The 27380-nt window shown below is 37.4% G+C and overlaps 1 protein-coding gene across 1 annotated transcript in view; it reads right to left on the bottom strand.

Annotated features, from left to right (window-relative positions):
• Positions 1–12868: 12868 nt before the first annotated feature.
• The window catches only part of KNL1 (kinetochore scaffold 1), a gene marked incomplete at both ends in the record, with an annotated part of 56689 nt that continues 42177 nt past the window's right edge, over positions 12869–27380 (bottom strand). Inside the window, 12 exons of the mRNA XM_082848577.1 lie at positions 12869–12968; positions 13684–13806; positions 14531–14649; positions 14853–14962; positions 15633–15701; positions 18446–18546; positions 19000–19101; positions 20455–20494; positions 20662–20739; positions 24375–24462; positions 25527–25643; positions 26228–26318. Coding sequence (XP_082704703.1) covers positions 12869–12968; positions 13684–13806; positions 14531–14649; positions 14853–14962; positions 15633–15701; positions 18446–18546; positions 19000–19101; positions 20455–20494; positions 20662–20739; positions 24375–24462; positions 25527–25643; positions 26228–26318 — 1138 coding nt within the window. The remainder of the gene's footprint in view (positions 12969–13683; positions 13807–14530; positions 14650–14852; positions 14963–15632; positions 15702–18445; positions 18547–18999; positions 19102–20454; positions 20495–20661; positions 20740–24374; positions 24463–25526; positions 25644–26227; positions 26319–27380) is intronic.

Genomic DNA, 27380 nt, shown 5'->3' with positions numbered 1-27380 from the left:
AGAGTAGCCCCCGCTCCCTGCAACTAGAGAAAGTCCGCACTCAGCAACGAAGACACAACACAGCCAAAAATAAATAAATTTTAAAAAAAACAACAACAAAAAAACTGATGTGGTTGAGTATCCGGCCCAACTGATCTCAGGTGGGAAATCCTAAGTCGTGGCAAGTTTTCTGTTGATCCCCACAAAGCTGCGACAACAAGTTGCCCAGTCTCCAGTGTCCCAGAAACTTGATAGGGGCCCTATCCAGGTCTGCATTCCCTGAACCCAGAGGTCGCTTGTTTCTTATTAAAAAATGAACTTAACCTCCTCAAGTCACAGAAAACATGGCTTCTAAACCCAGAGGTCTCTAGTCTCCCACAGGAGGAATGCAACACCCCAGAGCAGTCGGAACGAAGTTCCCACTCACAGAGGTTTCTGGCTCCTTACCAGGAAGAACACAACCTCCCAGAGTTACAGAAACCCAAGGTTTAATTTGTCCCACCTGAAACCCCAAATGCACGTTCCTGAAATTCTGCTTTAATCAAAAGTGAAATTATCCCAACACTTGCACTTAAATATAGCACTGGTTCTGAATTCTACTCACACTCTGAAGTCTGCTGGCACTGAACAAAGTTGTTCAGGTGGGCACTCCACCCACAGAGATCAGCCTGTGAGCAGTCTCTGAGCTGGTAGATACCAAGCAGACCTCTGACCGACCAAGACACCCCAAGCGGCCTGATCAGTAGCGGAGGTAAGCCCTGGAGGAGTTGCCCCCACCAACTGCTTCACCCCAGTGTGGCCGGCCATCCTAGTCCCTGATCAGGACCCACCAGCGTCGCCAGAAACTGTTACCAGACTCAATGGGTCCGTGGCTTGGGGTGCATAGCCAATGAACACGCCAAGTACTTTTGATCAAAGCAGAGGTATTTTTCACTTGTGACAAGTAAGGAGACAGGGAGATAGCTCTCAAAACACTGTCTCCCAGCACAGCAAGATCAGGGAAGTGTTAAGCTAAGGGTGCATGCATATTCATGAAAGGGTGAGTGTGATCTTTCACGTGGAGGTGGAGTTCTAGTTGAGCAGCACAACATGTTCAAACATACTTGCCTGTTAAAAAATGGTAGCAATCCCTGCCCTTGGGGTGGACATTTTAGTCTTAAAATGAGGCAAAGTTTACTCTAGGTTAACAAAATCCAGGCACCTAGTTGAGTGAAGTCAAGAGAGTCAGCAAAGGTCAGCGTAATCAATCCTTAAGCTCCAGTTAGTTTAGTGGTTGAGTGTTCAAGGGGGTTTAGATTCTGCAAAAACAGCTCAAGGATGTGCTTATGGCTGGTCTTTACCTTTTTTTTTTTTTTTGCAGTACGCGGGCCTCTCACTGTTGTGGCCTCTCCCGTTGCAGAGCACAGGCTCTGGACGCGCAGGCTCAGCGGCCATGGCTCACGGGCCCAGCTGCTCTGTGGCATATGGGATCTTCCCAGACCAGGGCACGAACCCGTGTCCGCTGCATCGGCAGGCGGACTCTCAACCACTGCACCACCAGGGAAGCCCTGGTCTTTACCTTTGATATGGAACTGGGTTTGTGACTGATTTATTGTATCTGCTATGATTACTTCTCTTGCCCAATAATAGTTCCTGCATTCTTTGATTTTTTAAAAATAAATTTATTTATTTTATTTTATTATTTATTTTTGGCCCCATTGGGTCTTTGTTGCTCTGCGCGGGCTTTCTCTAATTGCGGCGAGCCGGGGCTACTCCTCGTTGCGGTGCGCAGGCTTCTTGTTGCGGTGGCTTCTCTTGTTGCGGAGCATGGGCTCTAGGTGCATGGGCTTTAGTAGTTGTGGCATGTGGGCTCAGTAGTTGTGGCTCGTGGGCTCTGGAGCGCAGGCTCAGTAGTTGTGGCGCACAGGCCTAGTTGCTCCATGGCATGTGGGATCTTCCGGGACCAGGGCTCAAACCCGTGTCCCCTGCGGGTTTCTTAACCACTGCACCACCATGGAAGCCCTCTTTGATCTTTTAAAATCATTAATTAGTGAGACCTGTTCTTTGTTTCACATGAAGACCTAGGAGGCCATAGTTCTCCTTCCTGCCACTCATCAGTAAAGAGAACACAAAGAGGTTTCTGAAATTCACACTCTGGTTCTTAACTTAAGCTTGTCCAGCACATGTTACAATTTCTCTTATTGCCTGGTATGGTATTCTACTTCGGCAAGGTATGACATACTCTAGTTTAACCCCAGCCCTTCCTTATTACTGTCTTGCTAACAAATCTAGCAGGGTAGAGAAAAAAATTTTCCTCCTCAGCAGTTTACACTGAAGTATATGGATACATAAACTTAACATTTTGTTAATAACCATTAAGATCTTCTGGGATGGTATATATTACACTGGATAATAGCTGCTATGAAAAAAATCTCTTGTGAATTTGGTTAGTGTGAGTCTAAATATCTTGCTGAGTTCCAGTAAAGGTAATTTGTGTACTTGCAAATCTGAGCATCAGACTGGATTTTGATGTTCTTTCCAAGGAAATGATACCATGGTGATTAAAATTTTCTACCTCATTACTTTTTTGCCCTTGTTAAATATTTCTAGTGAATTTTTTTTTTTTTTTTGTGGCTGCACCACGGCATGTGGCATCTCAGTTCCCTGACCAGGGATCCAACTCATGCCCCTGCACTGGAAGTGCAGAGTCTTAACCACTGGACCGCCAGGGAATTCCCCCTAGTGAAATATTTTAAAAGGGTTGGAATATATATATATACATATATATATACACATATATATATAAATATATATATATATATATATATATATATATATATATATATATATATATATATATATATATATATATATATATATATATTTGTGCCACTTGGGATTTATACCATTTTCAGTCTAAACATCTTGACTTTCTTCAGCTGTGAGTGTAATTACTCTCAGCTATATAGGTCCTACCTGGGCTCAGTCTGATATGTTATTCATTGTTCATTTTCATAAACTTTGAAACTGAAGATACGAACATTTTAAGAGCAAATATATCAGTAGTGCAAATCAATCTCTTGCCCCTCAGGTATTCTTCATTTGTGGAAACACTCACCTTCAAAATTTCATCTGTTTTCCAAGTCCAATCTGTAACCTTGGGACTGAGTGCTGTTATGAAGTACAATAATGATCTCATTTTCTTATTGACCACAAAAGAAAAAAGACAAATATATGGTATATATTAATACGATATAGAAACATAATATATATTTAAAACATCATGTAGAAGAGCTAAGTGATAACAAAAATATTACTTAGAAATAAATATATACGGACTTCCCTGGCGGTCCAGTGGCTAAGACTCCGTGCTCCTAATGCAGGAGGCCTGGATTTGATCCCTGGTCAGGGAACTAGATCCCACATGCCACAACTAAGAGTTCGCATGCCGCAATTAAAAGATCCGGCATGCCACAACAAAGATCCCGCAAGCAGCAACGAAGATCCCGTGTGCCGCAACTAAGACCCGGTACAGCCAAACAAACAAACAAACAAATAAATAATTAAAAAAAGGAAATATGTAGCCTTAAGTACATAGTAGAAAAGAAGACTGAAAATTGAGCTAGATATCTACCATCGCAAGAAGTTGGAAAAAGAACAGCAAAATAAACTTAAAAATAGTAGGACAGACAAAATAAAGATATAATCAAGGATTAGTAAACTGGAAAACTGCAAAGCCAAAATTTGATCTTTTATTTTAAAATGCTAATAATCTCCTGACTAAACTTATCAAGGAAGAAAAAAGAATAAGTTCAAATGGCCAAAGTCAGGATCAATAAAAGGAACATAGCCTCACATTGTAGAAAAAATAATAAGCATATATAATAGTATTATGAACTATTTTATGCCAATACATTTTAAAACCTAGATTAAATGGATGAATTCCTAGAATTCACCACACTAACAGATAAAAGTGTAAATCACAGAATCATCACGATAAATAAAATAAACTGTGATAAAACTTTAGTATCCACTCATGTTAAATTTCTTAGAAACTAAGAGTAAAAGGGAATTTTTCTTAACTGGATAAAGGGTATATCAACAGCAACAGTGACATCACAAAACCTTCAGTAAACATCACACTTAATCGTGAAACTTTAAAGCTTTACTTTGAGATAACAAGACAAAGGTGCCTGCCTATCACCATCTCTAATAAACACTGTACTGGAGGTTTAATCTTGTGCATTAAGGCACGAAAAAGAAAGAAAAAGAATAATTATTGTAAAGGCAGAAATAAAACTCAGTTTCACAGATGATATGATTATGTATATAAAAAAATTGAAAAGAAATTTCATAAGCTATTAGGATTATTAAGAGTTTTAGAAAGGTGGCATTACAAAAATCAACATACAAAAATTTTATTTTATATAATAGCAAAAATAATGACATTTGAAAAAGATATCTTTTATAATAACATCAAAAAGTAACAAGAAACAAAATATATACACAATCTCTATTGGGAAACTTATAAAACTTTATCAAAAGGCTTTGACTTGAAGACTACATAAATGAAGAGACATTTATGGATTGGAGACTCAAAATTGTAAATACGCCAATTTCTCTCAAATTGGTCTATTGATTCAATGTTATCAATAAAAATCTCAACAAGTCTCCCTTTCCCCTGTGAATCTTTACAATCTGATTCTAAATTTTATGTGGAAATGCAAAAGGCTAAGACTAGCCAAGGTGATACTGAAGAAAAATAAAATGACAGGATTTTCCTCTCCAGATATTAAAATTTATCTTGAAGCTATAGTAATTAAGACAGTGTTTCATTGGCTTGGCTATAAACAAATAGGTCAGTGGAACAAAATAAAGAACCCATACATATATGGATTCTTCATTTATGACAGAGGTATCACATGTCATTTCTCAGTAGGGAAAGAATGGTCTTTTCAATAAATGATGCTCAGACAATTGGGTATGCACTTATGGAAAAAAAAAAACAAATAAACTTCTACCTCACATCATATGTAAAACCAGCTTCAGGCTTATTAAAGATATGACTGTGAATAGAAAAATTATGAAGTTTTAGAAGATAAAATAAAGGACTATCTGCATGACTGGGTTTGGGAAAGATTGATATACTTGTGAAAACAATTTGGCTTTATCTAGTAAAGCTTAAGATTCATATATCTTTTGACTTAGAAACTTCTCTCTTTAGAATGTGCCCTACACTCTAGGGCCTAGAGAAACATTTGCATCAGAAACAACTAGAATGTCTATCACTGAATTGTACGCTTATGGTTAAAATGATCAATATTATGTATTTTACCACAATAAAAACTATTGCACACCAAAAACGTTAATTGAAGAAAGTAATTCAGGGCTTCCCTGGTGGTGCAGTGGTTGAGAGTCCGCCTGCTAATGCAGGGGACACGGGTTCGTGCCCCGGTCCGGGAAGACCCCACATGCTGGGGAGTGGCTGGGCCCGTGAGCCATGGCCGCTGAGCCTGCGCGTCTGGAGCCTGTGCTCCGCAATGTGAGAGGCCACAACAGTGAGAGGCCTGCGTACCGCAAAAAAAAAAAAAAGTAATTCAATAGAAGGATAGGCTTTAAAAAATTTTTTAATTAATTTATTTTTGGCTGCTTTGGTTCTTCGCTGCAGTGCGTGGCTTTCTCTAGTTGTGGCGAGTGGGGTCTACTTTCGTTGCGGTGCACGGGCTTCTCATTGCAGTGGCTTCTCTTGTTGCGGAGCACGGGCTCTAAGGCGCACAGGCTTCAGTAGTTGTGGCACGCGGGCTCTAGAGCGCAGGCCCAGCAGTTGTGGTGCACGGGCTTAGTTGCTAAGCCCGTTAACCACTGCGCCACCAGGGAAGCCTGAAAGATAGGCTTTTTAAAAATGTGCTGAAGCAATTCTATGGGCATAGGAAAAAAATGAACCTCAATCTAAACCTTTTACAAAAATTAATTCAAAATGGATAAAAGATTTAAATGTAAAGCATAAAGCTATAAACTTTTAGAAGTACATGGAGGAGAAAATCTTCAGGAACTAGGACTAAGTGAAGAGTTCTTAGATATGCCACCAAAAACAGAATCCATAAAATAAAAATTGTTAGTTGGATTTCACCAAAATTTTAAGTTTGTTCTGCAAAAGACCCTGTTAAGAGGATGAAAAGACAAGCTCTAGACTGGGAAAAAAACATTTGCAACCCACATATCTGACAAAGGAGTTGTATCTATAATACATAAAGAACTTCAAAACTCAGCAGTAAAAAAAAAAAAACAAATAAAACAATCCAGTTTGTTTAGATTGTCAGAAAACGGGCGAAGACATGAACAGACATTTCATCAAGAAGACATACAGATGTCAAATAAACACACAAAAAGATGTTAGCCATTAGGGAAATGCAAATTTAAACCACAATCATATTATTATACCTCTGTTGGAATGGCGAATGTAAAAATTGTGCTAATAATACTAAATGCTGATGAGGATATAGAGAAACTGGATCTCTCATGCACTGTTGGTGGGAATGTAAAATGGTGTACCCACTCTGAAAAATAGTATGATACTTTCTTATAACACTAAATATACACTTGTCTTATGACCCGGCAAGCTCTTGGGCATTTATCCCAAGGCAATAAAAATGTATGATCATACAAAATATGTTCATGAATATTCATAGCAGCTTCATTTAGTATAGCCAAAAACTGGAAACAGCCCAGTAGTTTTCAATGGGGGAATGATTAAACAAACTATGATACATCCTTACAGTGGGAATAACCCTCTACAATAGCAAGGAACAGACTATTTATACACATGGCAACTTGGGTGGATCTCAAGGGCATTATGCTGAGTGAAAAAAAGCCAGTATCAAAAGGTCACATACCGGGCTTCCCTGGTGGCGCAGTGGTTGGGAGTCCGCCTGACGATGCAGGGGACACGGGTTTGTGCCCCGGTCCGGGAAGATCCCACATGCTGCAGAGCGGCTGGGCCCGTGAGCCATGGCCGCTGAGTTTGTGCATCCGGAGCCTGTGCTCTGCAACAGGAGAGGCCACAACAGTGAGAAGCCCGCGTACCGCAAAAAAAAAAAAAAAAAAAGTCACATACCTTATAATTCCATTTATATAACATTCTAAAATTGATAAAATTATAGAGATGGAAAACAGGTTAGTGGTTGCCAGAGGATAAGGATGCAGGTGTGGCTGTGACTATAAAGTGGAAGCAAAAGGGAGTCCTAACTGTGGTGATGAATCAGTTCTGTATCTTGATTGTGGTGGTTGTTACACAAATCTATATATACATGGGATAAAATTGCATAAAACCACACACACACACACACAAATGAGTTGCATATAAAAACTAGTGGAACTGAATAAGGTCTGTATTTACCTCATATAAGTGGAATCATACAATATTTGTCCTTTTGTGTCTAGCTTATTTCACTAAGCATAGTATTTTCAAGGTCCATTCTTATTGTATCAAAATTTTATTCCTTTTTATGGCTGAATAATATTCCATTGTATGTATATACCACATTTTGTTTACCCATTCATCTGTCGATATACACTTGAATTGTTTCCACCTTTTGGCTAATGTGAATTATGCTGCTATGAACATTAATGTACAAATATCTTTCCGAGTTCCTGCTTTCAGTTCCTTCGGATATATACCTAGGATTGGAAATGCTCAGTCATTTGGTAGTTCTATGTTTAACCTTTTCAGAAACTGATAAATTGTTTTCCATAGTGGCTGCATCATTTTTCATTCATAGTGGCTGCATTATTTTACAACAATCACAATGTTCCAAATTCTCCACATCCTATCCAACACTTATTTTCAATTTTTAAAAACTTATATAACCCATCCTAGTAAGTTTAAGGTGGTATCTCAATGTGGTTTGAATTTTCATTTCCCTAATGACTAATGATGTCAAGCATCTTTTTCATGTACTTTTTGGCCATTTGTAGATCTTTAGAGAAATGTCTATTCAAGTCCTTTGTCCATTTAAAAAATAGAGTTGTCTATTTATTGTTAGGTTGTAAGAATTCTTTACATATTCTGGATACTTGATCCTTCTCAGATATATGATTCATAATTAGCTTTTCTCATTCTTTAGATTGTCTTTTCACTTTGATATTCTTTAATGCACAAAACCTTTTTATTTTGATGAAGTCTAATTTGTATATATATATTTGTTGCTTGTGTAATCTCTAAAATCCCATTACCCTAATACATATAAATAAGATGTGGTATATTCATGCAATGAAATATTATTTGGTCATAAAAAGGAATGAATGAAGCTGATACATAACTTGACTGAACCTTCCAACATTATGCTAAAGAAACCAGTCATAAAATATCACATATTATATGCTTCCATTAATATGAAAGGTCTAGAATAGGCAAAGTCATAGTAATAAAAAGTAGATTATATGGTGCTTTACAATGACCTAGAGGGGTGGGATAGGGAGGATGGAAGGGAGGCTTAAGAGGGAGAGGATATGAAGACATGTGTATGCATATGGCTGATTCACTTTGTTGTACAACAGAAACTAACACAGTATTGTGAAGCAATTATACTCCAATAAAGAGCTATTAAAAAAAAAAGTAGATTACTAGTTGCTTTAGGGGTAAGGTGGGTTGGGGTGATGTGAAAATAGGGGGCAATACCTAAAGGCTATAGGTTTTGCTTTTTGTTTGTTTTGCACGCAGGAACCCAGCATTTATACATGTGGGGCTGAAGGGGTTCACTCACTCCAGTGGTGGCCAAAGTGTGGGGCCCTGCACAGGTAGTGCCGGTTCATGGCGTCCTCAGCCCTGGCTCTGTGTGACTGGAAGAACACTGCCTCCTTGTGGCCGCACTTTTGGCAGCTGTAGTGCTCGGTTCCAGGCAGCATCTGGTCCTGGGACACGTCAGTGATGTTCTGGGTCAGTTGTGTTATTTTGCTGACGTAGATGATGCCCCGTTTTTCTTCTCCGGCTGGTAATCACAATTCTAGCATGCGTAGAGAAGAATGCGGTTGTCTTTGTCCCCCTTGGGTAAAACATGTTACACTCCTGGCAGAATATAATAACCAAGAAGCCTGGTTCCTAGGGCCTGTCTGTTTCCATAGCAACACCTATGGATGTTTTTAAAAAATTGTGGTAAAAGGCACAAAAATTGACAGCTTAACCAATTTTAAGTGTACATTTCAGTAGTGTTAAGTACATCCACATTGTTGTGCAATCTCTAGAATTCTTTTTCATCCTACAAAAGTGAAACTCGATACATATTAAACAAGAATTCCTCATTCCCCACCCCCTTCCACTTTGTGTCTATGAATTTGACCACACTCAGCATCTCATGTAAGTGGAATCATGCAGTATTTATCTTTTTGTGACTGGCTCATTTCACTTTGCATAATATCCTCAAGATTCATATATGTTGTAGCATATGTCAGAATTTTTTTCCCCTTCTTAAGGCTGAATAATATTCCATTTTATGTATATAACATTTTATTTATCCATTCATCAACTGATAGACACTGAAATTGCCTATCAGTGAATATGCTATGAACGTGAGTGTACAAATATGTTAAGAGTTCCTGCTTTCACATCTTTTGGGTATATACCCAGTAGAATTGCTACATCACATGGTTAATTCTTTTAATTTTTGAGTAACTATTGTGCTGTTTTCCATAGCAGCTGCATCATTTTATTTCCATCAATTCAACAGTGCACAAGGGTTCCGATTTTTCTGCATCCTTGCCAACACCTGTTATCTTGTCTTTTTCCCTCTTTTTTGGGGGCCGCACTGCGTGGGCGTGCGGGATCTTAGTTCCCTGACCAGGGATCGAACCGGTGCCCCTTGCAGTGGGGACTGAGTCTTAACCACTGGACCACCAGGGAAGTCCCCATCTTCTTTTTGATCATTGTGGTGGGTGTGAGTGTTATCTCATTTTGGTTTCAATCTGCATTTCCCTAATACAAATAATGCACATCTTTTCATGTGCTTGTTGGCCATTTGTGTATCATCTTTGGAGAAATGTCTATTTAAGTCCTTTGCCTATTTTTAAATTGGGTGATATGGTTTTTTTTGTTTTTGTTATTGAAGTTCTTTGAGTATTCTGGATATTAAGCCCTTATCAGATACATTATTCGCAAATATTTTCTCCCATTCTATACATTACCTTTCCACTCTGTTGATTATGTCCCTTGATGCACAAGTTTTAAATTTTGATAGTTCTATTTAACTATTTTTACTTTTGTTGCCTGTGCTTTTGGTGTCGTATCTAAGAAATCATTACTGAATCCAATGTTTTGAAGCTTTTCCCGTTTTCTTCTAAGTTTTAGAGTTTTAGCTCTTACATTTATATCTTTGATCCATTATGAGTTAATTTTTGCATATGGTGTAAGAGTCCAACTTCATTCTTTTGTATGTAGACATCCAATTTTCCCAGCACCATTTGTTGAAAAGTGGGGGTTTTTTTTGAGGTGATGAAAATGTTCTAAAATTGTGATGGTTGCACGTATCTGTGAATATACTAAAAACCATTCATTTGGGCACTTTAAATGATGAGTCAGGGACTTCACCAGTGGCGCAGTGGTTAAGAGTCCGCCGGCCAATACAGGGAACATGGGTTCGAGCCCTGGTCTGGGAAGATCCCACATGTTGTAGAGCAACTAAGCCTGTGCACCACAACTACTGAGCCTGCGCTCTAGAACCTGCGTGCCACAACTACTGAAGCCGGCGTGCCTACAGCCTGTGCTCCGCAACAAGAGAAGTCGCAGCAATGAGAAGCCTGCACAGTGCAACGAAGAGTAACTCCTGCTCGCTGCCACTAGAGAAAGCCCGCACACAGCAACGAAGACTCAACGTAGCCAAAAAAAAAAAAAAAATTAAAAAAATGATGAATCATATGTAAATTATATTTCAATAAAGTTGTTTTGAAAAAAAGAAAGTAAAAAAACCCCAGCAACCCAGATTGCTGGTCCCCTCCCTCAGCGTTTCTAATTCAGCAGCTTTGGGGTGAGGCTGCTGCTACTGGTCTAGGGACTATACTTTGAGAACCACTCCGTTAACTCATAAGAAGTGATAGTTTCCTAAGGAACTTCAAAATAGCTTTCTTTTACTGTCCTTTAGAGACATAAGGATAACTATGGTTTGTACCTGGTTCTTTGATTAAGGTCCTGACATACTTTAATCTTATCTGAGTTTTCAAATAGGTGGGTGTTCCTAAATGGAGCTTTCTTTGGCATATCTTCAAAGATGTATTGGATACATGGTTAAAAAAAAAAAAACTTCATAAAGAGACACTGCTTTTAAAATATTTCATATAATAAGCTTATTTTAATAGCACAAAAACTAATCTGCTTCCAATCAGTAGAGGAAAAACTTCCAAAGAATTTTATAAAAATAACCAATACTTTAAACAAATACAAAAGCAAATAACTAGGTAAATATTACAATTATGTACTCCAAGCCCAAGAAAGCAGAGACCATCATTACAAGCCAAATCATTCTGGGAACTGGTCATTCCAGGTTACCAAAATGCATAAAACAAAACTTCTATTTTTTAGCTTTACAGAAAAGAAATAACTCCAGTAAGAAAACTAATTTAAGTTTCATGAGAAATAGACCATATTGGTGACTTTAAAAGTTTTTCAAGGAGTTCACAGAAATAGGGAACATCTACATCTTGATTTTTATGGCAAATGAGTTTTATGTTGACTTTTGAAGCTTAAAAGACCAGTTGCTCTTTTGACAAAGTAGCTCCGAAGTAAAAGCCAATCAAAAGGGCAGATAACATCCGTGGGACCCATAGGTCTTTAAACCCCATCCTAAAGTATAATGCAAAATATTAAGACGAACTAGTTTAAAAATGCAAATATATTTTAGTTTAGGCTTCAATATAAGAGAAACAAAAATTATCATGATTAGGATTTGACTAAAGATTGGGTGAAGTTTTTTCATATTTGTCTATCTTACAGATAATACTGATCATTCAATATCAATGATGTGCTTATTTTTGTGTATGAGAAACGTATGGCTTCAGAAACCAATACTTACATTAAGTTCATTACTATTGCCAAAACTTGACAAACCTGTATTTTGGGTGTGATATTGTTTGAAGCTGGTTATTAAATAAAAGGAGACTGAGAATCTTGCTGGAAAGCATCCTTCAGAAAGACAGAAACTGCCCAGGCAGAAGGGTGTCTATACATCTTTCTGCATTTCTATATACATCTCCTTACTACCTCACAAACACAAGAACAAATTAATATATTTACATATATGTATTGGACCAAAGATGAATTAACTTTCCCTACAAAATTATATTTATTAGGAAAATACTAATAGACACTATTTAAAAGAAGGCAAGGTCTTCGAGAAAAGATGGCAACCATTCCAATAGCTGAGTGCTATTGCTTTCTCTTAATAACATCTCTGGAATGGAGCAAAAGGAGGATGAGTGGTTGGTAAATAGACATGACTACCCCAGAAATACCTGGTAGGCAGAAGCCAGCAACTAAAAATCACAGCCCTATATATGGAAAATGGCTAATGTTTTTGTCGGTGGTGACACCTTTTCTTATACTTAAAAGTTACTCCTTAGGGCTTGTACTGAAGCGGAGAGCACAACTTTAGTTAGGAGAAATTTTCCCTACGTGTTCTACTACTTAAACCTTTGGTAGAAAGGTGAGTAAGTGGACAGCAGGCTATTTGAGGCCTTTCATTACTCCTGACTGTAGAAATTTAAAAACCATACAAATTAACTGTAACATCATCAGAAGAAATTTTAGGCTTCTATGACCTAAAGATGATTAAACAGCAGTGGGGACTCTGACATAATATTGTTACTTAGTGTACTGTGCTTGATTTGTTACAACTGTAGTCCATGGGTCTACTGGTAGAAATGGCAGTCAGTCCTGAAGCAGATCTTGGTAAATTTGCTTGACTACATTCTTTAGGTAGTTGTCTTCCGGTGGCGCTTTAGACAGAATGGCAGCGATTTTATCTTGGCTGTAAAGAACAAAAGGTTACTTAATTTTTCTGGAACTTGTCTTAATTTCAGTGCAATTCATATCAGAGTACAGTTTGAGTATAGTTTCTGAGTCTGCTAGAAAGCACAAATAGGTATTTCTGGAAATAGCTAGATTGTCCAGTTTAAACTGAGATTCCAAAAGTAAGGCCTAAGAACCAATTCTGTATATAATTGTGAGGTATCTTGACTTAGCTGCTTTCTCTAGCTATAAATATCTGTTGGTGTTTGCTGATGGATTTGAGGTGGGCATATTCTAAACTCTGTCACTTTACAATCTGTCAGCAGTGTGTCCAAAAAGTCACAAAATATACAGTAGAAATGAAATATTTTTAGGTCTGTTTCCGCAGACTAATTGAGAAAAGCACTATGACTGCACCATAAAAGTTGTTCAAATATGATCTGGACTAAGCTTATGCAGGATTTTTATCCTTCTTGATTCCTGTTTAGGTAGGGGTGTTCAAAAAGTGGAGCAAGTATAAAAAAATAGACCAGCTGTCTCCAGCATCCACTGGAGATAGCAATGAAGGTCACTGACTTTAAAAGAACAAATTCTTCAAAATGAACTCAGATAGAGGTGACATTTGGCTTTCACTATGGTCTATCCATTTTCTGATCACTTTGAGAGATCTTTCAAAAGATATAACAAAGGTAAAAAAGTAGTTGGGGGCCCTTTCCTGCTGGCCTTTTACTCACCCAATGTTTCCAAGGTGATTTTGAATAGAGAAAGGTAATGGGACAGATGGGTAATGGGCTGAGAGAGACAAAGTTATCTCAAACTTTGCAAATGCTGCTGAGCTGCAGAATAAAAGCCTCAATCTGTAAAAGACAAGATCCTCAGTTAAAAATACAAAACAAAAATAGAATGAAACACAAATACATTTTGCTTTTATACTGGCATGAGAAACTTTGGTATACATCATTTCTTGTCCTTATCAAACAAACAGAGAGTAAAACAACTGCAACAAAGTATGATTATGGTTGTATTTTCATTAGTCATGAAACTCAATAAAATAAATTATCTTAATAAGTTTTCAACTAATTACTTACTGTTATAGATTGAGCTGTGTCCCCTAAAAATTCATGTGTTGAAGCCCTAATCCCCAGTACATCAGAATATGAACTAATTTGTAAACAGAGTCATTGCAGATTTAATGAATTAAGATGAGGTCCTCCTGGAGTAGGGTGGGGCCCCTAATCCAAAATGACTGGTGTCCTAATCAAGAGGGAACATTTGGACACAGACATGCACACAGGAAGAATGTCATGTGAAAAGAATGTCATGTGAAAATGAAATCCAAATGCTATTTGGATTATATATTTACAACTAAGGAATGCCAAAAGACTGCCAGCAAATCACCAGAAGTCAGGAGGGAGGCATGGAAAAGATTCTCTTTCACAGCCATCAGAAGGAACTGACCCTGCTGACACCTCAATCTTAGACTTTCAGCCTCCAGAGCTGTGAGACAATAAATTTCTGTTGTTTAAGCCACCCAGTTTGTAGTACTTTGTTATGGCAGCCCTAGGGAACTAACACACTTACTCAGTATTATTCACAGCTATGTTCATTAGGTTATAATTTGGTCCCCATCGCTTTAAAAACTCAATCTCCTCTCCAAGAAGTTTGCAATGGCTCACTACCAGTGAGATTTCTTGAAGCATCTGGGAAAAATAGGAAAAAAAAAAAAAAATGAGAGTATGAAAACATTTCAGTGTTTAGTGGCTCTTTTATAAAGAACCCCCCAAAGTTAAACAATTTAATATATTTATCATTTCAGGATACACTATTACATATATAAAATTTCAGTTCTGCTGTTTGGGACAGTTAACATAATTTTCCTTTAAATACTTCAATGGGAATTTACCTTGGGTACCTGATGCTGTGTTGTACATTTCTTCTTCCAGGATTGCCTTTGCTCAATGTACTGGAAAATAAGGTTATGAACTAAAAGGGAGGAAGGAGGAGCTTTATCCTCTGAGGAAGGGGAAAAAAAAATCAAAAGCAGAGTATTACTTATCATTCATATATTTTATATATATATATAAATACAAGCTAGAAATATTAACTAAAAATACCTTCAAACTACTAGGTGTCTAAGTATCGTCTCCATTTTATTTTCAAACACATAAATCAACATATATAGTGAACATAAGACATTCTGATATAAACTCAAGCCTTTATCACATATAGAATAGAACTTAGTTAAAAGTATAGGCTTAAATGTAACATAACCCTGAGTTTAAATTCTGGCTTTCCTTACTAGCGGAGTGATCCTAAACACAATACTTACTTCTTTTGAGCTATAGTTCCCTAACTGTAAAATGGGGAGTAGTGTTGATGTAAGTAGTACACATGCCTGATACAGAGTAAGTACTCACAATGGTAATTTGTAAATTATGGAAATAGCTATTATTAACCATTGTTCAAGATCTAGTAATAACTTTTTAAAAAAATTTCTTTTAAAACCCACCCAATATTTGGAACAATACCCAAGCAGTTTTAGGTCTAATACACATTTCTAAGAACAAATTATTATTATTGTTGTTGTTTATATTTAATTTAGTATGTAAAAGAGTTCGCAAGGAGCAATATACACTTGTAAATTTCCAACAAAGTCTTGTTGGTTTAAATGTTTTGAACTTACCATCTAACAGAGATTGAAAATTCAGGTCAACAATCTTCCTACAAGCCTTGTCCAGGAAACGGAGACCAACTAGGAAAAACCAACAGAAGGACAGTATTTCTTTTTATTATCTGATTCAAAACCACATATAACTCAGTACTTTAGAATCCTCCTCTTTCTGGGTAGCAAGGTTTTTTTCATAGGCAGCTGAAGGTTTATCCTTGAATCATATTATTCTCTGTGTATGCAAAGTTTCCCCTGAGAATGCTGAACTATATTAACTGGGCAGGCCTTTAAATGACATTTAAGGTGTGGAACATTTTTGTAATTTATCAGGGCCTCCTCCTTTGATCCCTAACTTCTGTGTGAAGATAATATTATTTTCAGGAACCATATAAAGAAAATGACTATGACCTCCCCAGACCTACTATCTTTGTACTAATACAGTGAAAATCATGTATGCTTTCAGCATTATAGTAATGAATTTTAGGTAGCCAGGAGAGCTGATTGCTCTTCCAGACACCAGTTATCTCCTGTATCTCAAATTCTGATTCTTTTCACTTTGTTGATTATTTTCTATGTATTACTCACCATGGATATGACAGTGAGACAAACAGACATGATCAATCTATGCTCTAAAGAAGCTTACAACTCAGGGGGACACACAGATAATTGTACTAATAAACATACCAAGAACTACAAACTATAATAAGCTCAATTAAGAAAACTGCAGGAAGCAATGAGAACACATACCAGGAGGGCAAGTAGTGGAGGGAATGAGTAAAGGAGAGTCAGGGAAAACTTTCCTGAGAAAGTGATAATTTAGCTGAGCTCTTAAAGACTATTAGTAGACATTTATTTAGTGAAGAGGAGGTGCTATGGTCTGAAATTCATAGGCTGAAATCCTAATACCCAGTGTGATAGTATTAGGAGATGGGACCTTTGGGAGTTGCTTAGATCACGAGGGTGGAGCCCTCAGGAATGGGATTAGTGCTCTCAAGACAGAGACCCTGGAGAGCTAACTAGGCCTTCAGTCATGTGAGGATACAATGAAAAGTCTGCAACCCGGAAAAGGGCCCTTGCCTGACTCTGCTGGCATCCTTACCTTGGACTTCCAGCCTCCAGAACTGAACTTCCAGCCTCCAGTAGTTGTTTATAAGCTACTCAGTTTATGGTATTTTTAAAATGGCAGCCCAGAAGGACTAAGACAGGGGAAAGAGCTTCTAGGCATAAGAAACATCAGTATGAATGTCCTGAGGTAGGATGAAATATGACTGAGCATGAAAGACCATGACCTTTTAAGGAAATGAAAGAAATCCATTGTGGCTGACGTGCAGAGAACAGTGTAAAATGAGGCAGGAAAAGGAGGAAAAATTCAATTCATGCAGGGCCTTACAGGCTATATTAGTATTTTGATCATTAGTCTAAGAATAGGGGGTGCATGATAAACTTTTAAACAATCACTATTGCTACAGGAAGGAGAAAGAATTGGAGAGGAAAAGGAAAAGATCCAGAAAGACCAGCTATAGTGTTATTGTAATCATTTAGATTAGAGATGACTATTGATAGAGAGACACAAAAAAGTAGATGAATATTAAATTAAAATCAATAAGTCTTATTCATGATTTAGATATGCCTGGTGAGGAAGAAAGAGGTATAGGGACTTCCCTGGTGGTGCAGTGGTTAAGAATCCTCCTGCCAATGCAGGGGACAAGGGTTCGAGCCCTGGTCCGGGAAGATCCCACACGCCGCGGCGCAACTAAGCCCATGCGCCACAACTACTGAGCCTGCACTCTAGAGCCCGCAAGCCACAGCTACTGAGCCTGTGTGCCACAACTACTGAAGCCCACGTGCCTAGAGCCCATGCTCTGCAACAAGAGAAGCCACCGCATGCAATAAGAAGCCCGTGCACCACAATGAAGAGCAGCCCCCACTCGCCGCAACTGGAGAGAGCCTGCGTGCAGCAACGAAGACCCAACGCAGCCAAAAATAAATAAATAAAAATAAAGAAAGAGGTATAGAGTGATTCCTAAGTTTTAATTTTGAACCTGAACAGAAGTTGATGGCATTCATTAGAAAAAGAACTTTTTTTGGGGGTGCCGCACCATGCGGCTTGCGGGATCTTAGTTCCTCAACCTGGGATTAAACCCGGGGCCATAGTAGTGAAAGCTCCAAGTCCTAACCACTGGACTGCCAGGGAATTCCCAGGAACTTTTAAGGAGAATTGGGCTTGGAGGCTGGGAGATTATAAAGATCCTAAGTTTCAATTTGGCCATGATCACCCAGGGTTGGCCATGCTGAAGCTATCTGTTTCAAGAGAAAAGACCTAAAGATACTGACAGGAGATTTTAACAAAATAGCTAGGACTCTGTCAAGTTACCATATAGTGATGTCTACCTACTTTGATAAACCTACCAATACACACAGAATTTCCAATTAGCTTTTTAGGTTAACTTATATACAAAAAAACAACCAGTCAAGAATCATCAGCCATTAGAGTAAATTCTCTATCACAAAAGACAGATGGAAAAAAGGAACTCAGAGTAAACAGATATGAATAGCATGTTGATCCATTATTTTGGATAGGCAAAATTTCTATCTAATGTAATTCGACAAAGGGTAACATTCACTAGCTGAATTTTTATTTTATTTTTTATTTAATAAAATAAAATTCTATTATCACTAATTAAAGTGATTGCCTCTTTTAATTAAGATTTTCAGCAGTGCTTTTATTATGTCAATAGTTATTATTGTATTAAAATAGAGATATGAATCTTTAGTAAGTTTAGCCGTACATTTATGTGCAGGGGAATTATCTTATTCTTGCTACTCACCTACTGGCTCTCCAAAGGTGATGGTGAGTTCTACTGTGTCATAAAGAAAGGTGAATATAGCTTGATCATCACTCCACTCAATGACATCCCATTCAGACAAGCTGAAGAGAGAATAAACAAGACAAAAAAAACACTTTTTGAGATAAAAGAAGAGAGTTAACTTCTTATACCACCTGAATAGTACCATCAGCAGCTGCTGGAGTTTTCTACTGTCTTGGGAGACAATCATTATTTTAATTCCAATATTGTGAATATACAAACTTATGCTTTTGAAAGAAATAAGAATGGACTCAATCTTGAGTTGTATATCAGAGAAAAACCAAGTCTAGGCAATATAAAATATTAAATATTTAAAAATTATAATTCCATAGCTCTCCCACCTTGTATACTTTCAGCTTAGTGTTGAGTATATTAACTTTTTTTTGAGAATGCATTGTATTATAGGTTAAAAACAGTGATACACATTACAAACACATGTCAACTGCACTAGTGGATTTAGACAACCGTGAAGGTACAGGATAAAACACAAGTTAATGTCACCTACTTTTCCTTACCTCAAATGATCCAGTAGCTCTTCAGTTCTATTTGTTTGTTTTTGCACAAAGTCTATTTGAGCAAGGGTCTGCTTTTTCTGTACCTCCAGCTCTAAGAGATTTCTGCAAATCAAACCAGGTATTTAGAGAAAGATAAGGCCACTGTTAGAGAATTCAGACTTCATTAAAAGTTTATGACAAAAAGTCATGTGCTAAATGGCTCCCCAGTGAGGGGTATGACATCCATTTTGCATTCTTAGTTTTTTTTTTTTTTAATAAGCATTAAACTAGAAGTTTGGGTCTAATTAGGAAAGGCCTAAATCAATGGCGCTCAAATTGGGATCCATGAAGATATTCTTAGGGGTTCACATGTTCTTTAGGATTATTATTAAAATTTACATTTTCATTTTGATGTTAAAAATGTAAGCATAATGTAGACCGTAAGAATGCCCAACATAAAACTGAGACATGACATAATTTCAGTGCCTGCATTTGGTTTTGTTTAGTTTATTAGAGCTAAATAGAACTTATAATTTGTTAGTCATTTTGCTAGCATCAATTTATTTTTAGCCAAATATTGATATTATCACCTGTCAAATTTACATTTTCAATTGGAATTTTTTTGGTTTTGCCATTATTTGTATTTGATTTCTTTTAGTCTTATAGTTAAATAAGATCCAGAGTATAAGACACACACGGGCTTCCCTGGTGGCGCAGTGGTTGAGAGTCCGCCTGCTGATGCAGGGGACACGGGTTCGTGCCCCGGTCCGGGAAGATCCAACATACCATGGAGCGGCTGGGCCTGTGGGCCATGGCCGCTGAGCCTGCGCGTCCAGAGCCTGTGCTCCACAACGGGAGAGGCCACAACAATGAGAGGCCTGTGTACGGCAAAAAAAAAAAAAAAAAAAAAAAAAAAAAAGAAACACATACCTCATTTTATATTTATTTATACTTAAGTGCCATATAAAAGCAGTTTAATGCTAGATTTTCTTTAATAGGATCCTGATATTTTTTTTGTTTTGTTTTGTTTTTTTGCAGTACGCGGGCCTCTCGCTGTTGTGGCCTCTCCCCTTGCGGAGCACAGGCTCCGGACGCACAGGCTCAGCGGCCATGGCTCATGGGCCCAGCCGCTCCGCGGCATGTGGGATCCTCCCGGACCGGGTCACAAACCCGTGTCCCCTGCATCGGTAGGCGGACTCTCAACCACTGCGCCACCAGGGAAGCCCAGGATCCTGATATTTTACAAGCTTGAGAACTACTGCCTTGGATTAATGGATTAATGCTCTGTAAACAATAAATGCTTAGAAAATATTACTGACTAAGATGGCCTCCAAGGTCAAGTTCAAAGTACAGTCGAAGCTCTGACTCAGCCTTAGTCAATACTCATGCCCTCAATCTTGTCAGTTTCTGGAGGTAGGAAGTCACTTAGCCATGTGAAGTTTAGCGTATTTTCTAACACTCAAACAGAAGACTAACCTTTGAAGCTTTTCTTCTTCAGTTTTCAGCTGTTCCAGTTCTTTGAAAAGAAAAATAAATCTATCAGAATGTACACATTAAAATATTGGTACAAAAATCATCTGTTTTATTGAAAAGTCTATCTCACTAATCTTACCTAAATAAATAAATAAACTCAGAACAGGGGATTTTTTTCCCCCCATTTATCTCCTTAATTAATTCAGTTACCTTTCTCTGCAGACTTCATTTCAGAATCCCACTCTTCCACAGGATTGTCTTTCTGTTCATCCTCCAAATACTTAGTTTCTAAAGTAGACAACATGCATTAGAATAACTCAGTCAAAAATAAACAACCAGAAATGAAAAGAATAGATGGTCCCCAAATGAAGTGTTAAGAATATTTCACATTCATCTTTCCCTACCTTTCCTTGCCAAAAAAGCACTGAGCTATAATAATAACTTCATACTAAGACTTGCTTCTAGTGGCAGACAAGTGAACTTTGAGCCATATGGCAATGATCTCCAATAGCAGCTTCTTAGGGAACACTCTGAGATGGAAACTGTTTATATATAATTTGCATATATTAAAGTTATTGTTAGGAAACCCCACGGACTAAGCAGGAACAGATACACATATACAGATGCACATACACAAATTTACATTTTTAAATTTAATTTGTTTCTGAAACCTTGGACACATCCTTAAAAGCCTTCTCTCTCCCCACATCCAAACCCAAGTTTAGATTTTTACCTCAAAAATATTTTCTGAATCCACTTTTATCCTTTGCCACCACCAGGTTCCCTTAATATAAGCTATTGTCCTTTCTTAACCATATCAGTCCAATAACTACACTTAACTTCTTATAATTACTCTTGATCTATTCAAATCCAGTATCTACACTGCAGCCAGTGCTTAACAACCTTCAAATGGCTATTCACTGTTCTTAGAAAAACTCAAAACTCCTTAAGAGGCCCTCCTTGGCCTGGCCCCTAAAAGTGACATCTCCACTTTCATCTCAGACTGTGTTCCCTTTTGCTCTTTCTATTCTAGCCACATTGGCCTTATTTCAGACCCTTGTACTTGGTATATTCTTTCCCATAGAAGGGCTTCTACCTGTGCTATTCATATTGAATAGTCGGCTCTCCCCTCCCTTCTCACTTTAACTCCTACTTATTCTTCAGATCTTGACTTAAATGCCACTTCCTCAGAGGGAAGCCTCTCCTGACCTGACTAGGTCAGATTTCTGTTTCAGGAACTTATAGCACCATGGAACCACTCTTCCATAGCAGTTACCATAAAACTATTTAATTCTTATAATCTTTTCTCAGTATTGTAATAGCAACTTGTCAAATCCAAGCATATTTGAATGTGATCTCCCATGATTTGCAATTGAAATAGTATTGTGGTTCTGTATATTATGTTTAAAAATTAAAGCATGGAAACCTTTCTTTGTGTATAAATGTTTGAATTAAAAGAAGGTAATGGGGGACCTCCCCAGTGGTCCAGTGGTTAAGAATCTGCCTTCCAACGCAGAGGACATGGGTTTGATCCCTGGTCAGGGAACTAAGATCCCACATGCCGCGGGACAACTAAGTTTGCACGCCACAACTAGAGAAAAGCTCACACGCCGCAACGAAAGACCCTGCATGCTGCAACAAAGATCCTGTGTGCTGCAACTAAGACCCGACACAGCCAAATAAATAAATAAATATTTTTAAAAAAGCAAGTAATTGAAGTATTGATAAATGAAAAAAAAATGCTCCACGAGGGTATAAAGTTTTGTTTTTAATCACCATAGTACTCTTAGCACCGAGCACTATACAAGGCACATAACAGGTACTCAGTAATTTGCTCAAGGAATAATGAAGAAAGAAATAGGGAGCCATCCAGTGGTACCTAGAAAGAGTGTGGTTGTTGGTATTTTTAAAGATAAGAGAGAGGTGAACATATCCAGTGGAGGAGGCAGAGAGGTTGAATATACAATAGATAAGGGAAAATCAGTGCTATAAGATTCCTGAGAAGACAAGAGGGGCTGCAATTCAAAGTTTAGGTGGAAACACTGATCTTAGGGAAAAGGAAGGATGAAAGAATTGATATAGAGATATAAAAGTTTGGTTTGTTTGGTAGCAGAAAGTTTAGAAGTTCTGGCCCTAATGGCTTCTATTTTTTTTCATGAAGTAAAAAAGCAAGATAATGAACAAAGGGGTGGTACAGTTTAAGATTATGAAATTCATATACTTATCAATTCAATGTAGAAAACATGTACTAGGCACTTATTCTGTGCAAAGCATAGTGCTAAGAACTTTGAAGGATATGAAGAAAAATAAAAGCTGATCTTTGCCCCTATGGAGCTTCCAATTTACTTAGGAAAATAAACTATAAAAAGTAACCATAATTACAAGTAGATATGATAGGTAATATAAGAGGTACTAACAAAGTAGCCATGGTAGCTCAAGGAAGATAGAGAACATGTCCTTTGGTAAAAATAGAGGGAGAATACATTAGGCAAAGACAAAGTGGCAGGACTGCACAGAAATGACAAAATTTGGTTGGAATTTAGGATGTGTAAGGGAATAATAGTAAAATCATATAAGAAAGGAATATCTGAAAATGATTGTAGAGATTGTTAAATGTCAAGCTCAGGAGTCTGGATTTTATTTTGTAATAAATGGAAAGGCAGAAAAGTTTTCAGAGAAGTAACATAATGAAAACTGTCTTTCATAATCATTAATCTGACAGCAATGTGCAGGTTGGACAGGAAAGAGACAGAATGAAATTAAGAGTGTAATAGAATAAAATTAAGAGTGTAGAAAGATTAGTTAGAAGACTGGAAATAGCACGTCAGAATTAATGACAGCCTTAATGTGAATGGGAAAGAACACAGGGGATACTGAAGAAGCAGATATGACAGGACTTGATAAGAGAGACTACAAGACAATAAAATTTCGAGCCTTTTACAATTTATAAGAATGGTGATGCCGTTAAGAGATGAGAAAGAAAACTTGTTTATAGAGATAAGAAGTTTTCAGATTTTATTTTGGAAAAGGAAGACAATAAATTCCATTTTTTCACATAATGTTTAAGGTGCTTAAGGACACTTTTGCCAAGAGGTTCAGCAAGAAGCTGGGAACATTAAGTCTGAACTCAAGAGAAAGAGGCAAAAGATGCCCTCACTCAAAATGATTATAAGCCACTTAAAGGCAAAAATCTGTGTATATCTTTTTTCTGATGCTAAGCACAGTATCTGGCAGGTAGCAGGTGCTCAACAAATGCTTGATGAATTTCACTGAATTTGGGAATTATTCATATAACATAATTGTTAAGGCAGATGAAAGCATTAGGGGAAAGAATATAGAAATGAGTAGATGATAAAATCTAAATGCTTACACAAGGGGTTAGAGAAGGGACAACAGAGGAGCTAAAAGGAACAGCTAGGAGAAAAGAATAGGGTCAGGGTAGTGCAGTATCATAGAGTTTAGGGAGAAGAAAATTTCAGGAAGAAAAGAATAATAAGCAGTGTCAAATGATGAAAGACATCTAGATGGCTAAGGACTGAGAGCTACCAAATCTGATGATGATGGGAAATTTTGTGATCTTTGAGAAAGTAGTTTCAAGATAATACTAACAAGTCAGGATCATGAGAGATCCAACTGAAAGGATAGATAATTTTCAAACAGAGGTAAGTTCATTTATTAAAACAACAACAACAACACAACATCACGGTCTAGGTTATGAAGAGCTTCCCAAAGAGACTTATTATCTTGGGCATTTCTTGTTGATTGCATTATGAATGACAGTAAAGGAGTTTTAATTTGCTCTAATTTAATGGCTCAAGCTACTAATACAAGGCTTCAGCATAGTGCTACCAGCAATGTGTACTGTAGGGAAGCATTTAGATACAATTAAATTTTCTTTTGGAAAAGTATTCAGGATACTTTACCTATTTCCACCTCAGTGAGACAGTTATCAATCTTCTGAAGTATGTTGTCCATCTCATCTATCCTTTTCTGAAGCTTCTCCCTCTCGTTCTAAACACACAATATCATAGACTGTCAAGTTAAAACTCCAAACAAAACATTATAACATTATAAGTGGTTCAAACTGCTGTGTCTAATTCATGAACAGGCAAATCTTAAAACAAAGATCAAAACTTCAAGTCTGGTCTTAAAAGAATTTTTTAAAGCATACAAAACAGATTAATATAAGTTCATATTTTGTGCTTTATTTTAGCATTTCCATGTAATATAAGATGTTAATATATATTACTTAAAAAGAGTTCATGAAAAATGTTCTATGGTCAAATAAATTTGGGAAACACTGGTCAAATAGAATTATAGCATTTTTTTCTTTTTAGACTAAAAAAAAAATATATATGTATATTTCTGACCTTAGACTTTAATATGCTAGTTATTATATTTCTCCAAAAGGGGGACACTGCATGTAACATTTCCCAGACATTTTCAATGGAAAGCTTTTTTATGCAAGACCTTTCTTAAAGGATGATCATTTTGGGAAATGCTACTTTAAACACATGCACACACAAACACAGCTGAGTATGGACTATGAGGAAGATCATACTACAGCACAGTCCTTAGCAATGGAAGATCAGAATCCTGTATTGTTTTATTTCAGTATGTATAATGAATAACAAATTTGAGATGACACATAGGCACATATTAGTAAATATATTCTAGAATTACTCAAGATGCCAGGATTTACTACTTTCAATAAATTGAACCCCACCTCTTATGAACAATTTTAAGTTTTTGCCCAGCTCTCATTCACATGTCTCCTAAGGAACATGCTTCATATTCCATAACCACTATAATTTTTTTTTTTTTTTTTGCAGTACGCAGGCCTCTCACTGTTGTGGCCTCTCCCGTTGCGGAGCACAGGCTCCAGACGCGCAGGCTCAGCGGCCATGGTTCACGGGCCCAGCCGCTCCGCGGCATGTGGGATCTTCCCGGACCTGGGCACGAACCCGCATCCCCTGCATCGGCAGGCGGACTCTCAACCACTGCACCACCAGGGAAGCCCCAATTATAAAGTAATTTTAATAGATCTTTCTAAGCTCTTAACTGTCTCAAATTACCTGAGCCGACTGTACCAGCTTGCTGTACAGGGACACTTTTCCTTGGTGAGTGAAGACTTTAGTCATCTTGGTAAAACGCGATTTTATTTTGTTCAGGTAAATTCCAAAGGCCTTCAGCTGTAAGGGAAAGTCAAAGATTACACTGCACTCAAACAAATGAGTTAGAGAAGGCAAATGGTCTGGGAAGGCTGGTTCAGCTGGTACCTGCTAAGCTTTGCCCATCCTAGACTCTGATTCCTAAGGCTTCTCAGTTGCAAATTTAATACCATTTAATAGTTTAAGTCCAGAACCAAAGATTTCAATTTTGATTCCTACTTTTAATTCACTTATATTACAAATTAGAAAATGACTGGCTCTTAGTTAATAAAATTCTTTAATTAGGGCAAATATAAAATGAGTTGCTTATAATTTAATCAATTAAAGTAAATCTCTTCCCCATCTTAATCTAAGTGAAAAGCAAACAAGGAGGGAACTCAATAAATTTCAAATATATTTCATATATTAAATTGATCACTTAAGGTTTGAAAAGATTATATATTAATAATCATTCATGTATAATAAAATCTTGTTTACATATTATATCTGAGAAGTAAATTTTAAAGAACTCATCACTAATTATCAAGTAACAGTTACTAATTTCACAATAAACATTTTTCAAAATGTCTATACTGATTCCCATTCAGAAAATGAGAAAAAAGTACCTCCTCATCAGAGTAGTGTCTCACTTTTTCCCATAGGTTCCTATTTACATCAGTGAACAGTTTATCTTGGTTCAGTGCAGAAAGCTTTAATCTAAAATATAGAAAAGTTAATTAGCACGGAGTTCAGAAGTCAGCTAGAATGAATCAGCTCAGATCTACAGGCACACTTAATTTTTCCTAGTTCTTTTCTACATAAAGAGGGGAATTCACTCAGGAACAGCGGCCAGCCTGATTATTTCAACACTTGGAGGACAGTTCAAGAATGTTATGATTCAAAAAAACTTCCCTCCCAAATAAATAGAATTCTCATCTCAATGCAACAACTTGTTCCAAAATGAAAATACGTCGCTTATAGAGAATCCTTAAGCTTGTGAATGCATTATTGTTGTGAAGTTGTAGCTATTATTTTTTCTTGTAATAAATTTATTTATTTATTTATTTTTGGCTGTGTTGGGTCTTCGTTGCTGTGCGCGGGCTTTCTCTAGTTGTGGTGAGCGGGGGCTACTCTTCATTGCGGTGCGCAGGCTTCTTATTGTCATGGCTTCTCTTGTTGCAGAGCATGGGCTCTAGGCACACAGGCTTCAGTAGTTGTGGCACGTGGGCTTCCACAGTTGTGCCGCACGGGCTTAGTTGCTCTGCAGCATGTGGGATCTTCCCGGGCCTGGGCTCGAACCCGTGTCCTTTGCATTGGCAAGCAGATTCTTAACCACTGTGACACCAGGGAAGCCCCGTAGCTATTATTTTAAGTAAAGGTTTCCAATTCACTTTGGTCTTATCTCACCTTTATAGAATACCATTAATAAAAGTAGCAAAGTTATATATTAGTTTCTTGTTAATAAGTAGAGGAAATACATTTTTATCAGAGTTAGAAGATAATATATACAGGCACATAGGTGCAAAATCAAACAGTAGAGCACATCTAAACAGACTTTTCATTGTATACATCTAAACAGACTTTTCATTGTATACAAGATCTACCTATTTCATTCAAAACAAAACATTCTCAGACAAATCCTGAGACACCCAACTCTTTTAAACAACATTAAGATAAGAAACTTGTCTTGTTCAGTGATGAACCCCAGGACTTAGTACAGTGCCTGGCACATAGTAGGTGCTCGATACATATTTCTTGAATGAACAAGCCAGAAATCAG

This window comes from Leucopleurus acutus, assembly GCF_964270905.1.
Source record: "Leucopleurus acutus genome assembly, chromosome: 1".
Taxonomy (NCBI): domain Eukaryota; kingdom Metazoa; phylum Chordata; class Mammalia; order Artiodactyla; family Delphinidae; genus Leucopleurus; species Leucopleurus acutus.
The sequence above is the reverse complement of the archived record's forward strand: the minus strand, read 5'-3'. Positions and strand labels throughout refer to the sequence as shown.